The 16,597-nt window shown below is 44.6% G+C and overlaps 1 protein-coding gene across 6 annotated transcripts in view; it reads right to left on the bottom strand.

Annotated features, from left to right (window-relative positions):
* BRPF3 (bromodomain and PHD finger containing 3) overlaps positions 1–16,597 on the bottom strand; it is a 49,516-nt gene that overhangs the window by 27,041 nt on the left and 5,878 nt on the right. For 4 of the 6 annotated variants that reach the window (XM_032804859.1, XM_032804862.1, XM_032804863.1 and 1 more), the window contains exons 2-7: positions 10,100–11,501; positions 7,824–7,980; positions 6,014–6,145; positions 3,018–3,146; positions 2,338–2,650; positions 300–569 (exon numbers count right to left, since the gene is read on the bottom strand). In XM_032804859.1, the coding sequence (XP_032660750.1) occupies positions 300–569; positions 2,338–2,650; positions 3,018–3,146; positions 6,014–6,145; positions 7,824–7,980; positions 10,100–11,484 (2,386 nt within the window). In that variant the 5' untranslated portion in view covers positions 11,485–11,501. Of the gene's footprint in view, positions 1–299; positions 570–2,337; positions 2,651–3,017; positions 3,147–6,013; positions 6,146–7,823; positions 7,981–10,099; positions 11,502–13,233; positions 13,253–14,383; positions 14,692–16,597 lie in introns of those variants that run through there. The other 2 variants (XM_032804860.2, XM_032804861.2) reach the window with 2 other exon arrangements.

Below are 16,597 nucleotides of genomic sequence, written 5' to 3'. Positions count from 1 at the left end.
AGGGAAAGGTTGGGCTGACTCGGGGTGACCAGGAGCCCTAAAATCCTGGTTGGTGGCAGCGAGATCAGAGCCAAGCTGGGTATAAGCTTGGGGAGAGTTTCATGTTAAGCCCCCAAATTTTGGATGCTAAGGTCCAGATTTGGGACAGAGGCTTTATCACAACAATAAATGCACTTTCCCAGCACAGAGATGAACAATACAATCATCTAGTCAGTCCTCTGCAATCCCCAACAGGTTTCCCTTCCTGCTCAGGCTGCAGTGCTCTCCATTTTCCTTGGAGACCGGCTGAAACCTCTCACCTTTCTCCCCGTCATCGTCCTGTTCTCCCCTTAGCGGTTTGTCCAGCCCCTCCTCCCGCGAGGCAGGCTCTCCATTTGGCATGGTCTTGTTCTGTTGCTGGGCCAGCTTTTGCCTGATGGAGTTGATCTCACGTCTCAAGAGCCGGATGCGTCGGGTCCGGGCACCGCTGGACCTCATGGTGCTCACCATGTCCAGCTTCTCCAGCAACTCCTTCAATTGCGCCTCCAGGGAAAGATGAGCCCGATTCTCAGGAAGGAGAATGTTGTCCACTGCACCAAGAAGAGAAGCAATGTTAAGAAGTGATTGCTGACATCTTATGTACTCAAAGAGTGAAAGAAAGGTGCTCTGTTCCTTGAAGGAGGAAATTCCACTATACCCAAACCAACCATTCCAAGTTGCAGCCATGCATCTAACTATAAGGATAATTAAACATTGGAACAGGCTTCGAAGGCAGCTTGTGGAAGCCCCGTCATTGGAGGTTTTTAAACACAGGCTAGACAAACTCCTGGTCTAGATTTACTTGGTTCTGCGTCAGTGCAGGGGACTGGACTAAATGACCTCTCAAGTTCTCTTCCAGCCCTGCATTTCTATGAGTCTTCTTATCAATGCTATTTGCGAACGCTACGTCACTGGTGAAGGACTGAAGAATTTTCAGGGTCAGATTCCAAGAGGGATGCATTCTTTAGGAAGCAGATCACAAACACAGAGCGAGCTCAATGGGAGGGATGGGAAGCAGTAGTCTGAACTAAGTTCAGCAAAGTTATTTTGTACTGCATGGGTTTGGGAACAAATGCTACAGAGATGCCAATTCGTCTCATGGTGGTTTCTACAACTGAAGCAATCATAAGTTCAGGCCATGCCAGGAATAAAGGTCTCCGTGACAAGGCTGTTGCTATGGTGTTTTCGGTATTCTGGGTCACAGTCCCATCATGCCTATGCTGTTCCCTTCACAAAGAATTCTTCCCATCTCCCTGCCTCAACACCTTCAGAGCATGCCACTTCTTTGGCTACCTAGATTGCCCTTGTTGAGAGAGGGTATGTGGTCATTATGTCCAGTGCAAGGAGAAGGGTGAAATGAGGTTAGACTGGGATATCTGCACTTGTGACTCAAAATAACCAGGGAAATTGGAAATGGAAGACACCCTCCCATTCCAGCTGCTGGCCAGGGCAGGATTATCCCTACAATAAACTGCCCTACAAGCATGTAACTGATTTTAAATTCCAGTAAACCAGCCTCCCAACTTAGGTAGAGGTCGGGGAATGGTGGGCCAATAATATAAAGTACAAGACAGCCTAAACCTGCATGAATTCATCTTTTCAAGGCTCTTTAAAAATATCCAATTTACATTACAGCCATGGCACATGGATTCCACAGCAAATAGTGAGGCCATGGTCTTGTGGTCTGGGACTAAGGGGAGCTGGCTTCAACACCTGGCTCTACCACAAACTTCCGGTCACCTTGGGCAAATCACTTAATCTTTCCATGCCTCTGCTTCCCATCTGTAAAATGGGGATTAAAAACGTTTCCCTAACTCACACTCAGGAGTGTTGTGAGGATAAATCTGTAATTATTGGATGCATACACCGGATTTTCAAAACAGCTCAAGGCCACATTTCCAAGTGCCTGGCATCCCCAATCAGGGCCAGTTTTTTCAAAGTGCTCAAAAGCCAGCAGCTCCCAATGCAGCACTTCAGACTTTCAAAAGAGCTCAGCACACTACAAGGCTCTTTTGAGAAGCTGCCCACTTATTTAAGTTCCTAAAGAGAAGCTAAGAATGTTTGAAAACCTGCCCCTGGAAGTGGGTGCTAAGCTTATCTGAAATCTGGCCCTTAGACGCTACAATAATGGGAGCCATATAAGTGCCTATATAGGTAAATGGATGTGCCCAAATCTTACACCTCAAATGGTGGGTACAGTTATAGCCCAGCCAAAGTAACATCGTCAGAATGATGGCTGGTCCTACACACAGAGTCTAGGAGTCTGGCTTTTACTAGACTGTTAGCCAATCCTAAAAATAAACAGCCTGGGGAACTCACCATCCTCCCAAGAAAAGCGATAAAAGTCTTCCGTTTTGGGTGACTCGGGCAGGTGAATCCCCACATCAGTGTCAAAGCCGATGTTTTCAGCCTGCCGTCGCGCATGGCGTAATATCGCTCCTCCAAGGTCTCTCAGACGGACAGCTGCTCGGTGGAAAATCGTGTCTTTAGCATTATACCTCATGCAGTTGGTAACTATAAGGTTAAAGTCTTCCTCAAACTCATCCAAGGTTCGGTACAGGTGGGACTCCAGCTTCCGCCTCATGGTGGAAAAATCCATTGGATTGGAAATGAATTCCAGGTAATCTGGAACCTAAACATATAAAACCTGTACAATTACAAAAACCATTTACTAGCCAACCAGAGCGCATCCATCATAAGCACTCTTAATGTCCTTTCCACCTGCAGAAGGGGTAGTGTCACCAATGCACATATACTCCACCCAACTGAGCCAGACGTGTCCCGGCTCTGCAGCTGAGATGCTGTAGTAAGCTTCCTGAAAACGATACCTAGGATACCCCATGTGAGCCTCCTTTAGAAATTCCTTAGCTCATGCTAACTGAGGACAAAGATGGTCTGAGCTCTCTCAAAACAATGCCCTGCCCCTGCCAACTATGACATCATGTAAGCTTCCTCCCATCTTCAAAGCAGTGCCCTCACCTTATAAGAAAGATACTTGCCTCATTCAGGTTAACGGGCTCTGCAAAAATCTGAGCCGGATCCTTCTCCTGCAGCAGGTCCAAAGTTGTGCGCAGCAGCACGTTGAAAGGAGTCAGCTGTAACTCCATAGCAGCCTGTTGAACTTTGACCTGGGAATGGCGGAAAGGAATCACATGCTGTTATCAAAAATGGAAAATGCAAGTGGCATTTCCCTTACTTCCGTTAAAATAAATTAAATCAGTTCCATTCACTGATGGCAATCTCAGACCTTTTTAAACTCATTTCTGAAGGACGTCTGATCAAGTGCTTGTTTCTTCTGTTTGTAATGTAGAAATCAACAAAAATACTGTGCAGTATACTGAGTCATATAGTTAAAGAAGTTGCCTTCTTACTGTCTTAACAAAAATATTACAGTCCAAGTTTAATATCTGATACACCCTCTATCAGGGAACTAAACCTTGTAAACTGCGGCGCTCCTAGTTAGTCTATCTCATAACACTAGGACAAGGGGAAACCCAATGAAATTAAAAGGCAACACGTGTAAAATTTGTAACAGGGAACACCTTTTAACGCCCTACAGAGCAACCCATGGAATTCCCAGCCACAAAATATAAGACCAATTAGCAGGATTGTTTTTTTTTTAAAAAAGGATAAAAGATTTAGGCATTTTTTTATGAATAACAACATCCAGGGTTACATTAGACACAATAAACAGATTATAAGGGATATAAACTCTCATGTTTTCGGGCATAAGCCAATCACTAACTAGAAAGATTCTAAAGGTAGGCTATTTAATAGTTATCCATCAGAAGGTTTCCTGCTCCTTCCTCTGAAGCATCTGGTTGATTTCAGAGACAGGATAATGGACTAGATGGACCATTGATCTGATCTGATCAGGCTGTATTTCTACTTCAAGGACAATGGAACTGAATGAAAAAATGTATTCCTCTAATTTCTTAAGGTCTTTGATATGACAGTCCTTCTGTATGGCATTAAAATCACCAACCCAATGTCAAGAGAAAGGACTTCTACTTATGTGAGGCAAACTTTATTTTGCATATTAAATGACAAGACAGCAACAGTAAGAGCCTGGGCGACAACACAGGAAGACTTTACAGTAACAGCATGATTATACTGTATTTCCCACAACATCAAAGATGAATCTCTATGAAGACCAAAAGCTAGGACTGCCAAGAATGTACATTATATATATCTAAATCTGTGCTGAGAAGCAGTTCCAGCTACATAAGTTTCTCCATAGCTGCTTTCAACTACCTGAAAGGGGGTTCCAAAGAGGATCGATCTAGACCGGGGTTGGCAACCTTTCAGAAGTGGTGTGCCGAGTCTTTTCAATTTAAGGTTTCACATGCCAATAATACATTTTAACCTTTTTAGAAGGTCTCTTTCTATAAGTCTATAATACACCTTTACCTCGATATAACGCTGTCCCCGGGAACCAAAAAATCTTACCGCGTTATAGGTGAAACCACATTTATATTAAACTTGCTTGATTCACTGGAGTTGTGCAGCCCTGCGCCCCCCCCCCCCCGCCCCAGAGCACTGCTTTACCACATTATATCCAAATTTGTGTTATATTTCGGGTCGCGTTATATTGAGGTAGAAATGTATATAACTAACTATGTTGTATGTAAAGTAAATAAGGTTTCAGAATGTTTAAGAAGCTTCATTTTAAATTAAATTAAAATGCAGAGCCCCTGGACTGGTGGCCAGACCCGGGAAGTGTGAGTGCCACTGAAAATCAGCTCACGTGCCGCTCGGCACCTGTGCCATAGGTGCCTACCCTGATCTAGACTGTTTCACGCGGTACCAGATGACAGAACAAGGATAATTGTCTCAAATTGCAGTGGGAAGGTCAGGTGGATATTAGGAAACACTATTTCACTAGGAGGGTGGTGAAGCACTGGAATGGGTTACCTAGGGAGGTGGTGGAATCTCCTTCCTTAGAGGTTTTTAAGGTCAGACTTGACAAAGCCCTGGCTGGGATGATTTAGTTGGTGTTGGTCCTGCTTTGAGCAGGGGGTTGGACTAGATGACCTCCTGAAGTCCCTTCCAACCCTGATACTCTATGATTCTATGATTCCACAGTAACTTTTCCTTTCCAAACTATACGGGAATTTCACTAGACTGTTTAGGATGTAGTTGCCTGTGATATAGACACATCAAGATATCAAAAGCAAAAGGAAACAAACAAAGGAATGATTTTTTACCCTCCCACCCAAAGGATGTCAGCATTTACAGCAGGATACCCCCATCCTGTAAGAACAATGTAAACGGATGAATCAGTGCTGGCACCATCACAAGATCTCGTCAAAAAATCAATGAAGTCCAGTCAGCTGTCACTAGAAAAGATTTCGAACTGGACAAGCTCGTAAGCAAAGTAAATAATATTGAGACCAGGATGGAGAATGTGAAAGAAATCTGACCACGCAAGCTGGTATAAGTCTGAAAAACTGCAAGGACAAAAGAGAAAACTTTCCAGGTTAGTAAGTGGTCTAAATTTAAAACTGCCTCTCTCACAAAAAAAACCCATCTGAAGGTAAGACATAGGAATCTCTGGCTTACCAAATGGAGGAGGGTTTAGGATCATTCTTGGTGTGACAGTTACCAAAATACTGGAATAAATATTAAAAAAGATCTAGTTTCTGTTGCACAAGCATCTGGTCCATGCTCAGGACAGAAATAGCAGGGGTGCTGCAGGTCATGATTCAAATGCACAGGTAGTTATATAAAGAAGCTTGCACAGCACTTAACAGCACAATGCCATCAGTCAGCCTCTCCCTAGCACTGCAAGTCAGCAAGGGTCTGATTTGCAGAGGTATTGAGCACCTGTATCTCCCTCAGACCTCAATGGGAGTTGTGGGTGCTCAGTACCTCTGAAGATCAGACCTTGTGCAAAGAAAAAAAGATTTAAGAAAAGCTGCTGTGTTTCAATTCCTCCTCCAGCTGCAAGTGGAGAGGCGCAGGAGGCTGCAGGAAAGGCCCAGGATCTACCTACCTGTTCCCGTTTGAGTTTCTCCCTCTTACGGATCAGCTCAATGAGCAACCGCGCTCTCTCCAAATCATGCCGCAGTTTCTGCCAGTACTTCAGTTCCTCCTTCACTGCACTGGTCTTCTCATCCTGCTCCTTCTGTAAGGGGTAACAGTGGGATGAGATGAAATGCACATACAGATTTCTTGTGTTGTATACTTTTTCCAAGTGTCTCCGCTCTCATACTCTTCTTCCTGTCTACTTCCATTTCTACTAGGCCCCATCCACATTACAAAATCGACTGCGTTTAAGCAATATACTTAAATAGCAGTCTGATCATAGTAAAACAGGCATTTATTTGGTCTTGTCTGTGTGGACAGGTCTAAACTAGGTTATAACCACATTCCAGAAATAAGATCTAGTCCATGTTCACTCATACTCTCACTCCGTTTATATAAAAGTCATTATGATTTACACTACCACTGAGCTTAGTGACCCATCATGTTAGGTGCTGTGCATAGTAGGAATGGTCTCTACCCCAAAGAGTTTACAACCTTGACAGACAGAGTTTAGTCTGTGTGTATGGGAGAAAGGAAGTATTATCTCCTTTTTCACAGATGGGGAACTGAGGCACAGAGAGAATAAACTAGTTGCCCAAAGTCACACAGGAAGAGCCAAAACTGAGAACTGAACTCAGACCTCCCAAGTTCCAACCCAGTTCCTTAATTACACAGCCAGCCTTCCTCTCGTAAGGTCCTTTGCTTTGCTTTTCAAGTAATGACAAGGATATACTGATGTATAAATGCTCACCTGAGACAACCAATAAAAGACAAACACAAAGGAAGTACTGATGATTTACATTTGTATAGTGCCTTTCACGCAGAAGCATTCATTTACAATGACTACTTACTGAAAACTGCTAAATCAACACATTAAGGAAATTTTGCACTCCCCTACCCTAGATTCATAAGTGTAAATTAAATTTTGCACTAGTCAGTTAGAAGTCACCACACAAATCAAATCTGTGATTTCCACTAAATATGGAAAAAATATATGTGCACAATATACACAATGCTCCACAAAGAAGATTTACAGCATACAGGAATCACTTGACTTCACTACCTCACCAGCTACCACTGGTCTGGAACGCAGCCACTGTTTAACATTGCACATCAGTTCAGAAGAGGAAACGAAAAAGGCTATTTATCTGATTATTATTTAAATGGGGCCATAAATGTGCATTGGAGGATATGAAATTGAAGCCACAGGAGGAATTACCCAAACTGGGATTCGGCCAGGATTCTGGAGCTAACACCTCTTGTCTTGTGAATGGGATCTTTAACAGCCATTAATAGACAGTGCTTGGTTTTATGATTCATCTGAAAGAAGGTCCCACCAGCAGCACATCACACACTAACACAATCCCAGGGCACTGATTCCATTCTGACTCACGAGGAAGAGTGCCACCTGAATCGCCAGGACCATTTGTTGCAGCACAAGGGGTCTCCCATTCAAGTACTGAGCTGGCCTGACTCCTTGAATGCACCAACAGAAGGCAGCATATTTTAAGAGAGAGCACTCCTTCTCCATTGTAATTACCTTAAAGAACAGAGTGTTTCTCTAGTTCTACTGCTATTACCCATCTCAAATCCCCAATTCAATACCCAGAACTCACTACCTGACTGCACCTCTGCCACTGCTCAAAGTTGAATTACATTTTTCCAGTTTCTCCACCCTGCTCTCCCCTTTCCAGTTTACCCCAAACTTGCTCCTTCACCCACATTCCTCTTCTCTGCCCAGATGCTACAGCATGTGGTACTGGAATGAGGGGTGGTACCTGCTCTGCATTTCTTTGGGACTGCAAGTGAGAGTGGAGACGCCGGATCAGAGGGACACCGTTCCTTGCCTGGCGCTTCAGCAGCCAGTAGTTGTGTAGCCGCTGCATAAACTGGTTCTTCCTCTGGAGAGAGAGTCCACTGCAGATTTTATTCAACCTACAGGAAACAAACCAGATCAACAAGCAGGCAATCATCAATTTCTATGGACCATGATGGCACATGTTAAGATCTCCTGCTGCAGTAACAGTGGTGCACAATTTTGCAATGTTGTGTCAATATGCATAAGAACAGTACACCTAATCCATGCCAGTCTGTGCCAATCTGGGGTCTTTCAGCTGTGAAGATAGCCATCTCCGCCTTCAGGAATGTATTGTTATTTTAACAGCAACTCGGCTGGAGGCTCTTACCAAACAATAGTCATAGCAGGGTGAGAAGTATCCAATCGCCAATTCAGCTCCAAGGGAGCAGTTAACTTTACTAAAGTCATTTAAGTTTCGCATTATTAAGGGAGGCACACTAGGGAACAAACTCAAATGGAGTCCCTGGACAATATTTTTAACCATTTAATAATGATTAGACCATTCCTGTGTTTGTACAGCACCCAGCACTTCGGGGTCCTGGCCCATGACTAGGGCTCCGAGGTGCTATGATAATACTAATAATAAAAAATACATGGTATCTGAGCCGTTTCCAACAGAACATCTATTAAAATATACGGGGCATCTGGCTGCACTTTCCAAGACGCTAAAAGAAAACAGAGCACCATCCCCAGCTCCATGAAGGTGCCCTGGCCGAAATATACTAGGTCAAATTCACAGCTGCTATGACAATGATGCATTCGGCTCACTAAGCACGATGCTTAGGAGCCATGAACTGAGGAGTCAAAATACAATGGCTTTAGATCAATAGGAGCTTCTTTCCATTGAGGCCCTGTTCACCCAATGGCTTGCAACCAAGTCTGAAACTATTTTAAAGCCTGGTCACAGCCCAGCATGGCTTACGTGTACATTTTGTGTGCTATAATTTGGTTTAATTAGAGTTGGGTGACATTTTTCCAACTACATTTTTTCTCGCAAATAAATACGGATTCAGGTCAATCAAACTATTTTGCAAATTTGTGTTTGTTTTGGCAAATTATTTTTGGCAACAAAAAAAAAAGGAAAAATAATTTGGAAATGTCAAAATGCTTGGTGCTGAGATTGCCGAAACACACCATTTCAATGTTTTGCACTAGATTCCTGACTGAGGTGCCACTGGCTTTCACAAGGCCAAAGGTGGAGATGCTGCTTCCTCTCATACCTATAATCCAGTGGTTACGGCACTCACCCAGGATGATCCTGGTTCAAATCCCTCCTCTGCCTGATGTGGTGCAGGGACTGGAACCTGGATGTCCCCCCTCTCAGGTAAGTGCCCTCATCACTGGACTCTGGGGCATTTGAGAGTAGGTCTCTCTCAGTCTCTCCTGTTGAAACTGTCATACTTTGTACAAATAATTAAACATTCAATTCAAAGGGACTGAAATTCAGGTATGCCCCTTCCCACCACCAGGAGGGAGCCCTAACCATGTAGCTATCAAGTCACTCTTTCTCTCTCTGGCCCAATGAATATTAACAGCAGAGCTTGAGAGAGACTCACCCTAGAATAGCCAATAGCCCAGTGGTCAGGGTGCATAACTGGGAGTGAAAGACCTGGGTTCAAGTCCATTCTCCACATCAGGAAGAAGGATTTGAACCTCTAACCTGTAGGATATAGGAGGAAGCAGCAGCACCTTCTCCTCAGTTGTTTGAATGCCAGGAGCCCCAGAGTACCCTTGGGAATCCAGACCTCTTTGCTTTTATTTCTTTTTTTAAATGGGTAAAAAGGCCCAAAGATCAAAATAAAACATTTTGTTCAACACATAATGATTTTTTTTTCTTTGAATTGCCAGATCTGGTGTTTGTTAAAGATCCCCTGGGAATGAGCTACAGTTATTAGCAGTTTGGGCATAACTGCTGAAAAAATAACAACAAAAGCTCGTCCAATGAAAGATCTTACCTCACCCACCTTGTCTCTCTCTGACGCTATAACTGTGCCGACAACTACCGTGTGCAAAAATAGTGCTTGAGCCTGCTGCTGCAGAAGGTTTTTTAACATGGTTCTTGTTCGCTGAAGTGTGGACAAGTGTCTCAGGGGGTGCAGTTTAAAGATTAAAGAGAAGACAGATGCTGGACTAACCCAATCCTTAATACAAAAGACCTGGCAAGTCCCATCAGAGAGCATCGTTGCCAACACTCACCTGTAAGAGGGGATCTGTGTGACTGTCACCAGTGGCATAGATGAACGCCCATCTGACAGGTCACAGGCTTCCTTTTTGATCTTCTGCTTCAACTTCACTTTGCTCTTCTTCAGGGATCCCTTGGGGATGCCAGTGCTGTCTTCCTCCTCTCCTTCTTCCTTTGTGATGTCCTCCTCCCCGTCACTGGTAGCAGTCATAGATCCTTTTTTCGTTGTACCAGGTGGGGAATGTGCCCCACAGTAAGCCGTCTTGCGCACCGTGAAAGTTGTGCCATTAATGCTGGTCTCCCTCATAGGTTCTATCTTCATGAAGAGACCAGCCCGTTGGGCACAGGTGACATGGAAGGCAGTGTAGCAGTTCACCTTGTGGCACTGGATAGCAGCTCCCATGCCCTTCTGCTTGCAGATGTAGCAAGTCAGCTTCCAGCGAGCAGGCGGGATGTTGTTTATCCCTTCGATGGGCTCCAGGAACACAGTGTTTGCAAAGCAGATCTCGGGGATCCAGATGGCACAAACAACGTGGGCCCAGCGGCCATCACTGGTCTGTTTGAAGGCTCCACCTTTGTTTGGGCACAGAACACAATCAACCGGGCGAGAAGGGGACTGCAGGCAGCAGCGGCAAAGCCACTGGCCCTCAGGGATATAGGGTACACCATAGCACTCCTGGTGCACGGCCAAGTTACAGATGTCACAGAACAGGATGACGTTGCTGTTGTGACACTCATCATCCATGCAGACACAGCAGACAGCGTCCTCATCAATCAGCGACTGCTGGGCCCCGTTGTTGCGGCTCTCCAAGTACGACTCCTTCTCCAACCTATCCACGAGCAGCTCAAAAGCATCAGCAGAAACTGTCCCATAGCCATCGTCCTTCCGCTTCTCATTAACCATGTCCAGCCAAGCCAGATCCTCCTCATCCATGTCATACTCCACCTCTGCATCGAGGTCCTCAGGAGGCTTCTCGATGTACCGGTAGTATGCTGCAGGCAGAGGAGGGGCATCTGGCTGGCTGAAGGAGTCCATCACCCGGAAGCTGGGCTGGGGTAAATGGAAAGACGTCCCTGGTGCATGTTTGGAGCATGACTCTTTCTTTTTGCCTTTGGAGGGAGTTTTCTTGGACTTGGAAGGGAACAGGGGCTGTTCACTGTTTTCCTTGTTGCTGTTGCACTCTGTGATATCCTGGGCAGTCAGCTCATCCTCCGTGATGATCTTTAGGGGGTCGTAGATGCTGATGCGATGGAGCCGTCCATCAATATCAACCTCCACTATCCGCTGGGCCTGGGCATACGTCAGAGTCTCCCGGGTGGGCGAGCATTTCAGGCTGTAAGGCGAGGGAGAACGTCTCCCCTCGGGGTTCTGCCGGGACCTCCTCCGAGGCTTCCTCATAGCTGCACCTGGAAACCCTGTAACATAACCCAGACAGAGTACAATTTAAGCCAGCAGCAAAGGAAAACTTGAGCAACACAGATTCAAAAACTTACTCAGTGCGACAGGAATGAAACATGTCCACTAGAGGCTCAACTAATTTCAGATTCACTAAAGCACCAAAAGCATTTCCCCCTTCTTTAGATCCAAAGGGGCACACATCCACCAGTGGATAGGGTCTACTATCTCTCCCATTATGTTGTAGCACTGCATTGCAAATCCCCTCCAGGCCCCTGCTCTGTTATCTTTTCAGAGGATTGGCATACCACTGTACAACCAGCTGAGAAAGGCCGGAATGAGTTTGATGGTATTTTGTATTGAGCTAAATGTTGTGTTTTGCTCAGCTCACAGTTGGAACTCCCACCAAATCCAATAACACTTTTTATATCTGATGGCATTGTCCATATATTAATAAGTTCATGCTTCACATGGAATTTTTCTCTATGTTCTTGTGCCTGTTGTTATTATTATCGATTTCCCGTAGCACACACAATGTGCTAGATATTTTCCAAACTTAAAAGCAGGCACTGTTCCTGCCCTGTAGACCATGATACTGTTTTTACTCAACAGCTGCAGCAATACTTCCAAAGTCTGGTGAAAAAACAGTTGAGAATTCTACAGAAGAGGGTTATATGCCTATATCTGCAAGTAATATTGCAGAATACATTATGTGATTTCCAGCTATAAGGCTACATTCAGGAACCAGTCTTTTTTAAGTGGAGCCAGTCATAGATCTTTTGGTTAAGGTTGCAACCAGCATTTGAATCTGGGTCCTATTTTCAACACTTCTGTAAAGTAGTCCACAAAAATATTCATTTTGCAAAGTCTCACACAGGCTCAGAGGGCTGCATTAGGCAGTGCTACAAGCCAATGGTTGTGCAATGGGATATTGAAAGGTTTGGAAGAGATTAATCTGGCCAAGTGCTGTTTGAAATTGTCTCACAGCTCTGAAGCACTTCCAGAGTATCTACCGAAAGGGACTGGCACTGAAAGATTGGTAACCTGGCCTTCAGTAAACAGAATTCTTGCTGCAGTCTGGGAATCCAATTTATCCTCGCTTTTTTATATTGCAAATAAGCATACATGGATGCAGTGTGTCAGAACAGGTGCTTCTTTTAAACAGTCAAAGAAATAAAATAAATTAATAAATAATGGGTATACAATCCCAGAAACAGCTCTCAGCCAAAGAGCGTAACATCTACTGTTAAAATACAATACAGAAGCTGATGACTGTTGCCTGCTCATTCATTATTGCACTAGTCTTGTGTCTTGAAAACAATTAAAGGAATTACCAAGAACCAGGGACCTCAGTCCTCCACCCATGTGCATAATCACCCTTCAGTGATTCCTTTATACTGAATATCACTAGTTTTTTAATGGTAAATGCAGCTCACAATTTGCAAATCAATCTGGATCTGTAATAAACAGACTTCCTGGACTTGGTGGAAACATTAGTCCAAATGGGGAAAAAGGGAGGGGGGGAAAGTGGACAGAGTTCAATGCATGTGTGCTGGGGAAAGAGAGAGAGAGCGCGCGCAACATGGAGGCCACTTATTCACTACAGCCAGGAAAAGCCAATTTTTAGTAGTTACTTTTTAAGTTTTGTTTATGTACGCTGCATAGGCAGTTGTCAAGGACAAGCTGCTACTCCAGCACTTACATACCATCATGGTTGGTTAGAGATATAGATTGTCTTCAACTTAAAAATACCTGGGTGCACTGACTGACCAACACAACTGAGCTGAGCCTGCAATGAAAACTGGTCTCCAGCCTCTGTCTCCACAATGGCAGCTGTACCCTCTGGAGCACTCCCGAGAGCGTGTATGTAACTAACTCTGTGTCTGCCTCCCAACATGCAGAACGGGCCAGAACCCAATAGGAACATGCAGAACGGGGCACAACTGGCTGAGCAAAGCCAGAGGAAGAATTTAGCAATGTAGCAGGCCAGATGTAAGGACGAAGCATCTGTTCCTTCTGCGATTTGGTGGGGTTCTCAAGGAAACATAGTGGGTGACAGAGACTAGGTTTCATTCCCAGGCTCAAGCGCTGACTGATCAACATGGAACAGGGGATGAGAGAGCAACACAGGAAAGGAGATTTTTTTTTCCCTTTCAAATACTTTTCAAACAGCAAGCACAACACGTTTAGGGCAATGATTTTTAACAGGGAGACAGGACCGTATGCTGGTGCCAGAAGATTCAGTGGGAATTGAGGCAGCTGGAGAGAGGAAAGAAAATCCAGTAACAGAAATGCTATGGAGGAGAGAGGTGGGAAAGAGGCAAGATGGGAACGTTAATAGGGAGCCAGATAAATCACTTGAGAACAGCGCGCCAGCGACATGAAAATGAGCTGTGGGAAGAAAGCAGCCAAATCACAGGAAGAAACCCAGAAAGAAAGAGAGAGGAGAGAAAGAAAAACAGAACGTGAAAGCCTCCTGAAAAGATAAGTGGGATCCTACTTATTTCTTGCTGCAATAAGGGTACACAAAGGGTCTGAACTGCTGCCTCACCCATATTTTATTTAAATATATAAATTCAGCCCTGCTAACAGAATTTGCAGCCATGAAAAAACACTGTTAACACGTAATTTGTGTTTAGCCCATTGCATGATTTTTGGTCTCTAAAGGGCCTGACCCTGCGAACGCATATTCACAAGAGGCAAGAATGAGTAAAGGCTTGCAGGGATCAGGTCCTACAACAGTAATCAGTTAGTTCTATTGGTGAGGGGTAAACAAGTTCTAGAAATGATGCTTCTAGCCCTGGAGTATTAATATGCCATAGAATGGGGAGTCTAGGTTTCAGCCAGGACTAATAGAGTTCCATAAAATGTAACTATGGACCTTAAAGCACTAATCAGCCACCTGATCAGCAGGTAGTAAAGAATCCAATTTCATTTGTCCTGACTGAGCTTCTGGTTGTCTCAATTTTACTCCAGGGGGAATTATATGCCACTGCACACGCGCAGAATTTATGTCCCCCACAGGTTTCTTTGCTTCCCCACAGAAAAATGACTTTCTGATGGGGAAGTAAAGAAATTATGCAAAAGAGCCCCACTGGGGAGTGGAGCTAAGGGAGAAATGAACTCAAACAAAAAGAAAGGGATGTCCATGCAGCAGAGACAAGTTATCCTTAATCAACTCCCTTCCCAACTTGTCACCTGTAAACCAATGAGAACAGAATACCCACACTGCACATTCCTTTAATTGTTCCTGCCCTCCTTCCCCACTGCAAATCAGCTAGGCTTATAAAGAACGAACTGGAGAACACACAAGGGAGAGACTGAAACATGGGAAAACAAGGATTTCAGAGACACAAGTGAAACTGGAGCCTAAAGAATTTAAATAGGCCCCAAGTTTGGTAAACAGAATTAAATTCCACTATTCATGCCACTAACTGAGCATGCAGCCTCCATGTCCTCAAGACTCCATTGCAAATACATGCATGTACCCAAACCATCACAGTGTTTACCTCCTACTTAGGCCTATTGAGAAAAGTGGAGTTTCTCTCATCACAACTGGCTGTCATAAAAAACAAGGTTAGAAAACATACCATCACTTAATACTATGCAGAAGCACCTAAAAAGTTACTTAAACTACCGCCAGTGAGAGCTGAGTGGGTGTCAGAGAGGGCAGCTGAACCCAAAAAGTTGTCAGGCTGTCAGCATAACCATCTCTGAAACCTGACTCCAAAACAAGGAAAGTATCTGAAATAGAGCTAGCCAAATGCTGCAGCTTTGTCTATATTAGCGAAATTTGCCATTCTAATTCTTTAGTCCTCCCAGCACTTTGTAAAACACCTCATGGTCACAAAGAAGTGCTCCAAAGGGTGTACCTGTGTGCAAAAATACTTGCTTTCATCAGGGCTAAGTACTGTAGTGCTCTGTGCTGTTTTAGTCCCAACATGAACAAAGGTAATAGCATAAAGGTTCAAACAATCCTTCTCTTACTGTCACATGGTACACAGGTGGCTTTTCAAAAATCTCCCATATTGCACTGCTTCTGGGAACTGTGGGCGAGGTCCCTAGAAAGCACTACACCTGAACCAAATAGTATGGCTGTTATGCACACACTGAACCATTTGTGCTTAACTTTCTGTCCCACCAGTTCATTCAGGGGCAGTCTGATTCTCAAATGTAAAAGTGGCCTGCAGCAATTCAATTACACAAACATAGCCTCTGACAGAGGGGCCAAGTGCTATACTGATTTACATCCATGTAATACTGGATTTACCCCTTCCAGAATTTCAACACTATTTTCCAGTGCCAACATACCCTACTTCACCAACCCTCCTCGCTCATTGTACACTCTTTCTATTTCATTCCACTCCATTCCTATAATGCCCTGTCCTTCCCTTCTATTTCCTTGATGCCATAAAATATTTCTCCTCCCATGCCATTATGCCACACAATTTAAGGATTCCTAAATTCCATCCCAGTGACACCACTTCACTTTCTACTGGTGTCCTTCTGGAGCCATTCTGCTGTGCTGACAACAAAGTCCTCCCTCCCCAGCACCAGCAGCTCAGTATCTCTTTGCTAATCCATTTCCAGTGCCACCAAGCTTCAATCCTTGCTTAGCTGGCTGCAGGTCTCACCTTTCCTCCACTCCATTTCCAGAGTAACAAGGCCACAACATACTTGCCATCAGTCTACAAGCCAGTTGGGGGCGAGGGGGTTAAAATGTATCAAACGGTACTGCGCGTGTTTTGTCTGTATGATTGGATTGGTTGATGTGGAGAGAATTAAGCTGGCTTAAGAACGGGTGCCATGGCCTGAGAGTCCCTCAGAGAGTGTGGGTGAGAGTACCAGGGTTCCCCACAGCGAGTAAAGGTGCCATCTGAGCGGGAGCACCACAGAAAATAGCAGGGTGCCCCAGGAGTTGTTGTGTTTTATGACAGATTTGGGTCCTGCCTTGGAGAGGTTCTAATCTGGACACCAGGCCCCTCTAATAAATGTCTTGGGCTGGCCAGGAAGGTTGAACAATGCTGCCATCAGCTCAGGATATGGGGGACTCCAGGCAGGCATGGACTCCGAGAGCTTAGACCCCTCGATTCTTGTGGTGGTGAGCAAAGGAAAC

Source organism: Chelonoidis abingdonii, chromosome 4 (genome assembly GCF_003597395.2).
Source record: "Chelonoidis abingdonii isolate Lonesome George chromosome 4, CheloAbing_2.0, whole genome shotgun sequence".
NCBI lineage: Eukaryota > Metazoa > Chordata > Testudines > Testudinidae > Chelonoidis > Chelonoidis abingdonii.
The sequence above is the reverse complement of the archived record's forward strand: the minus strand, read 5'-3'. Positions and strand labels throughout refer to the sequence as shown.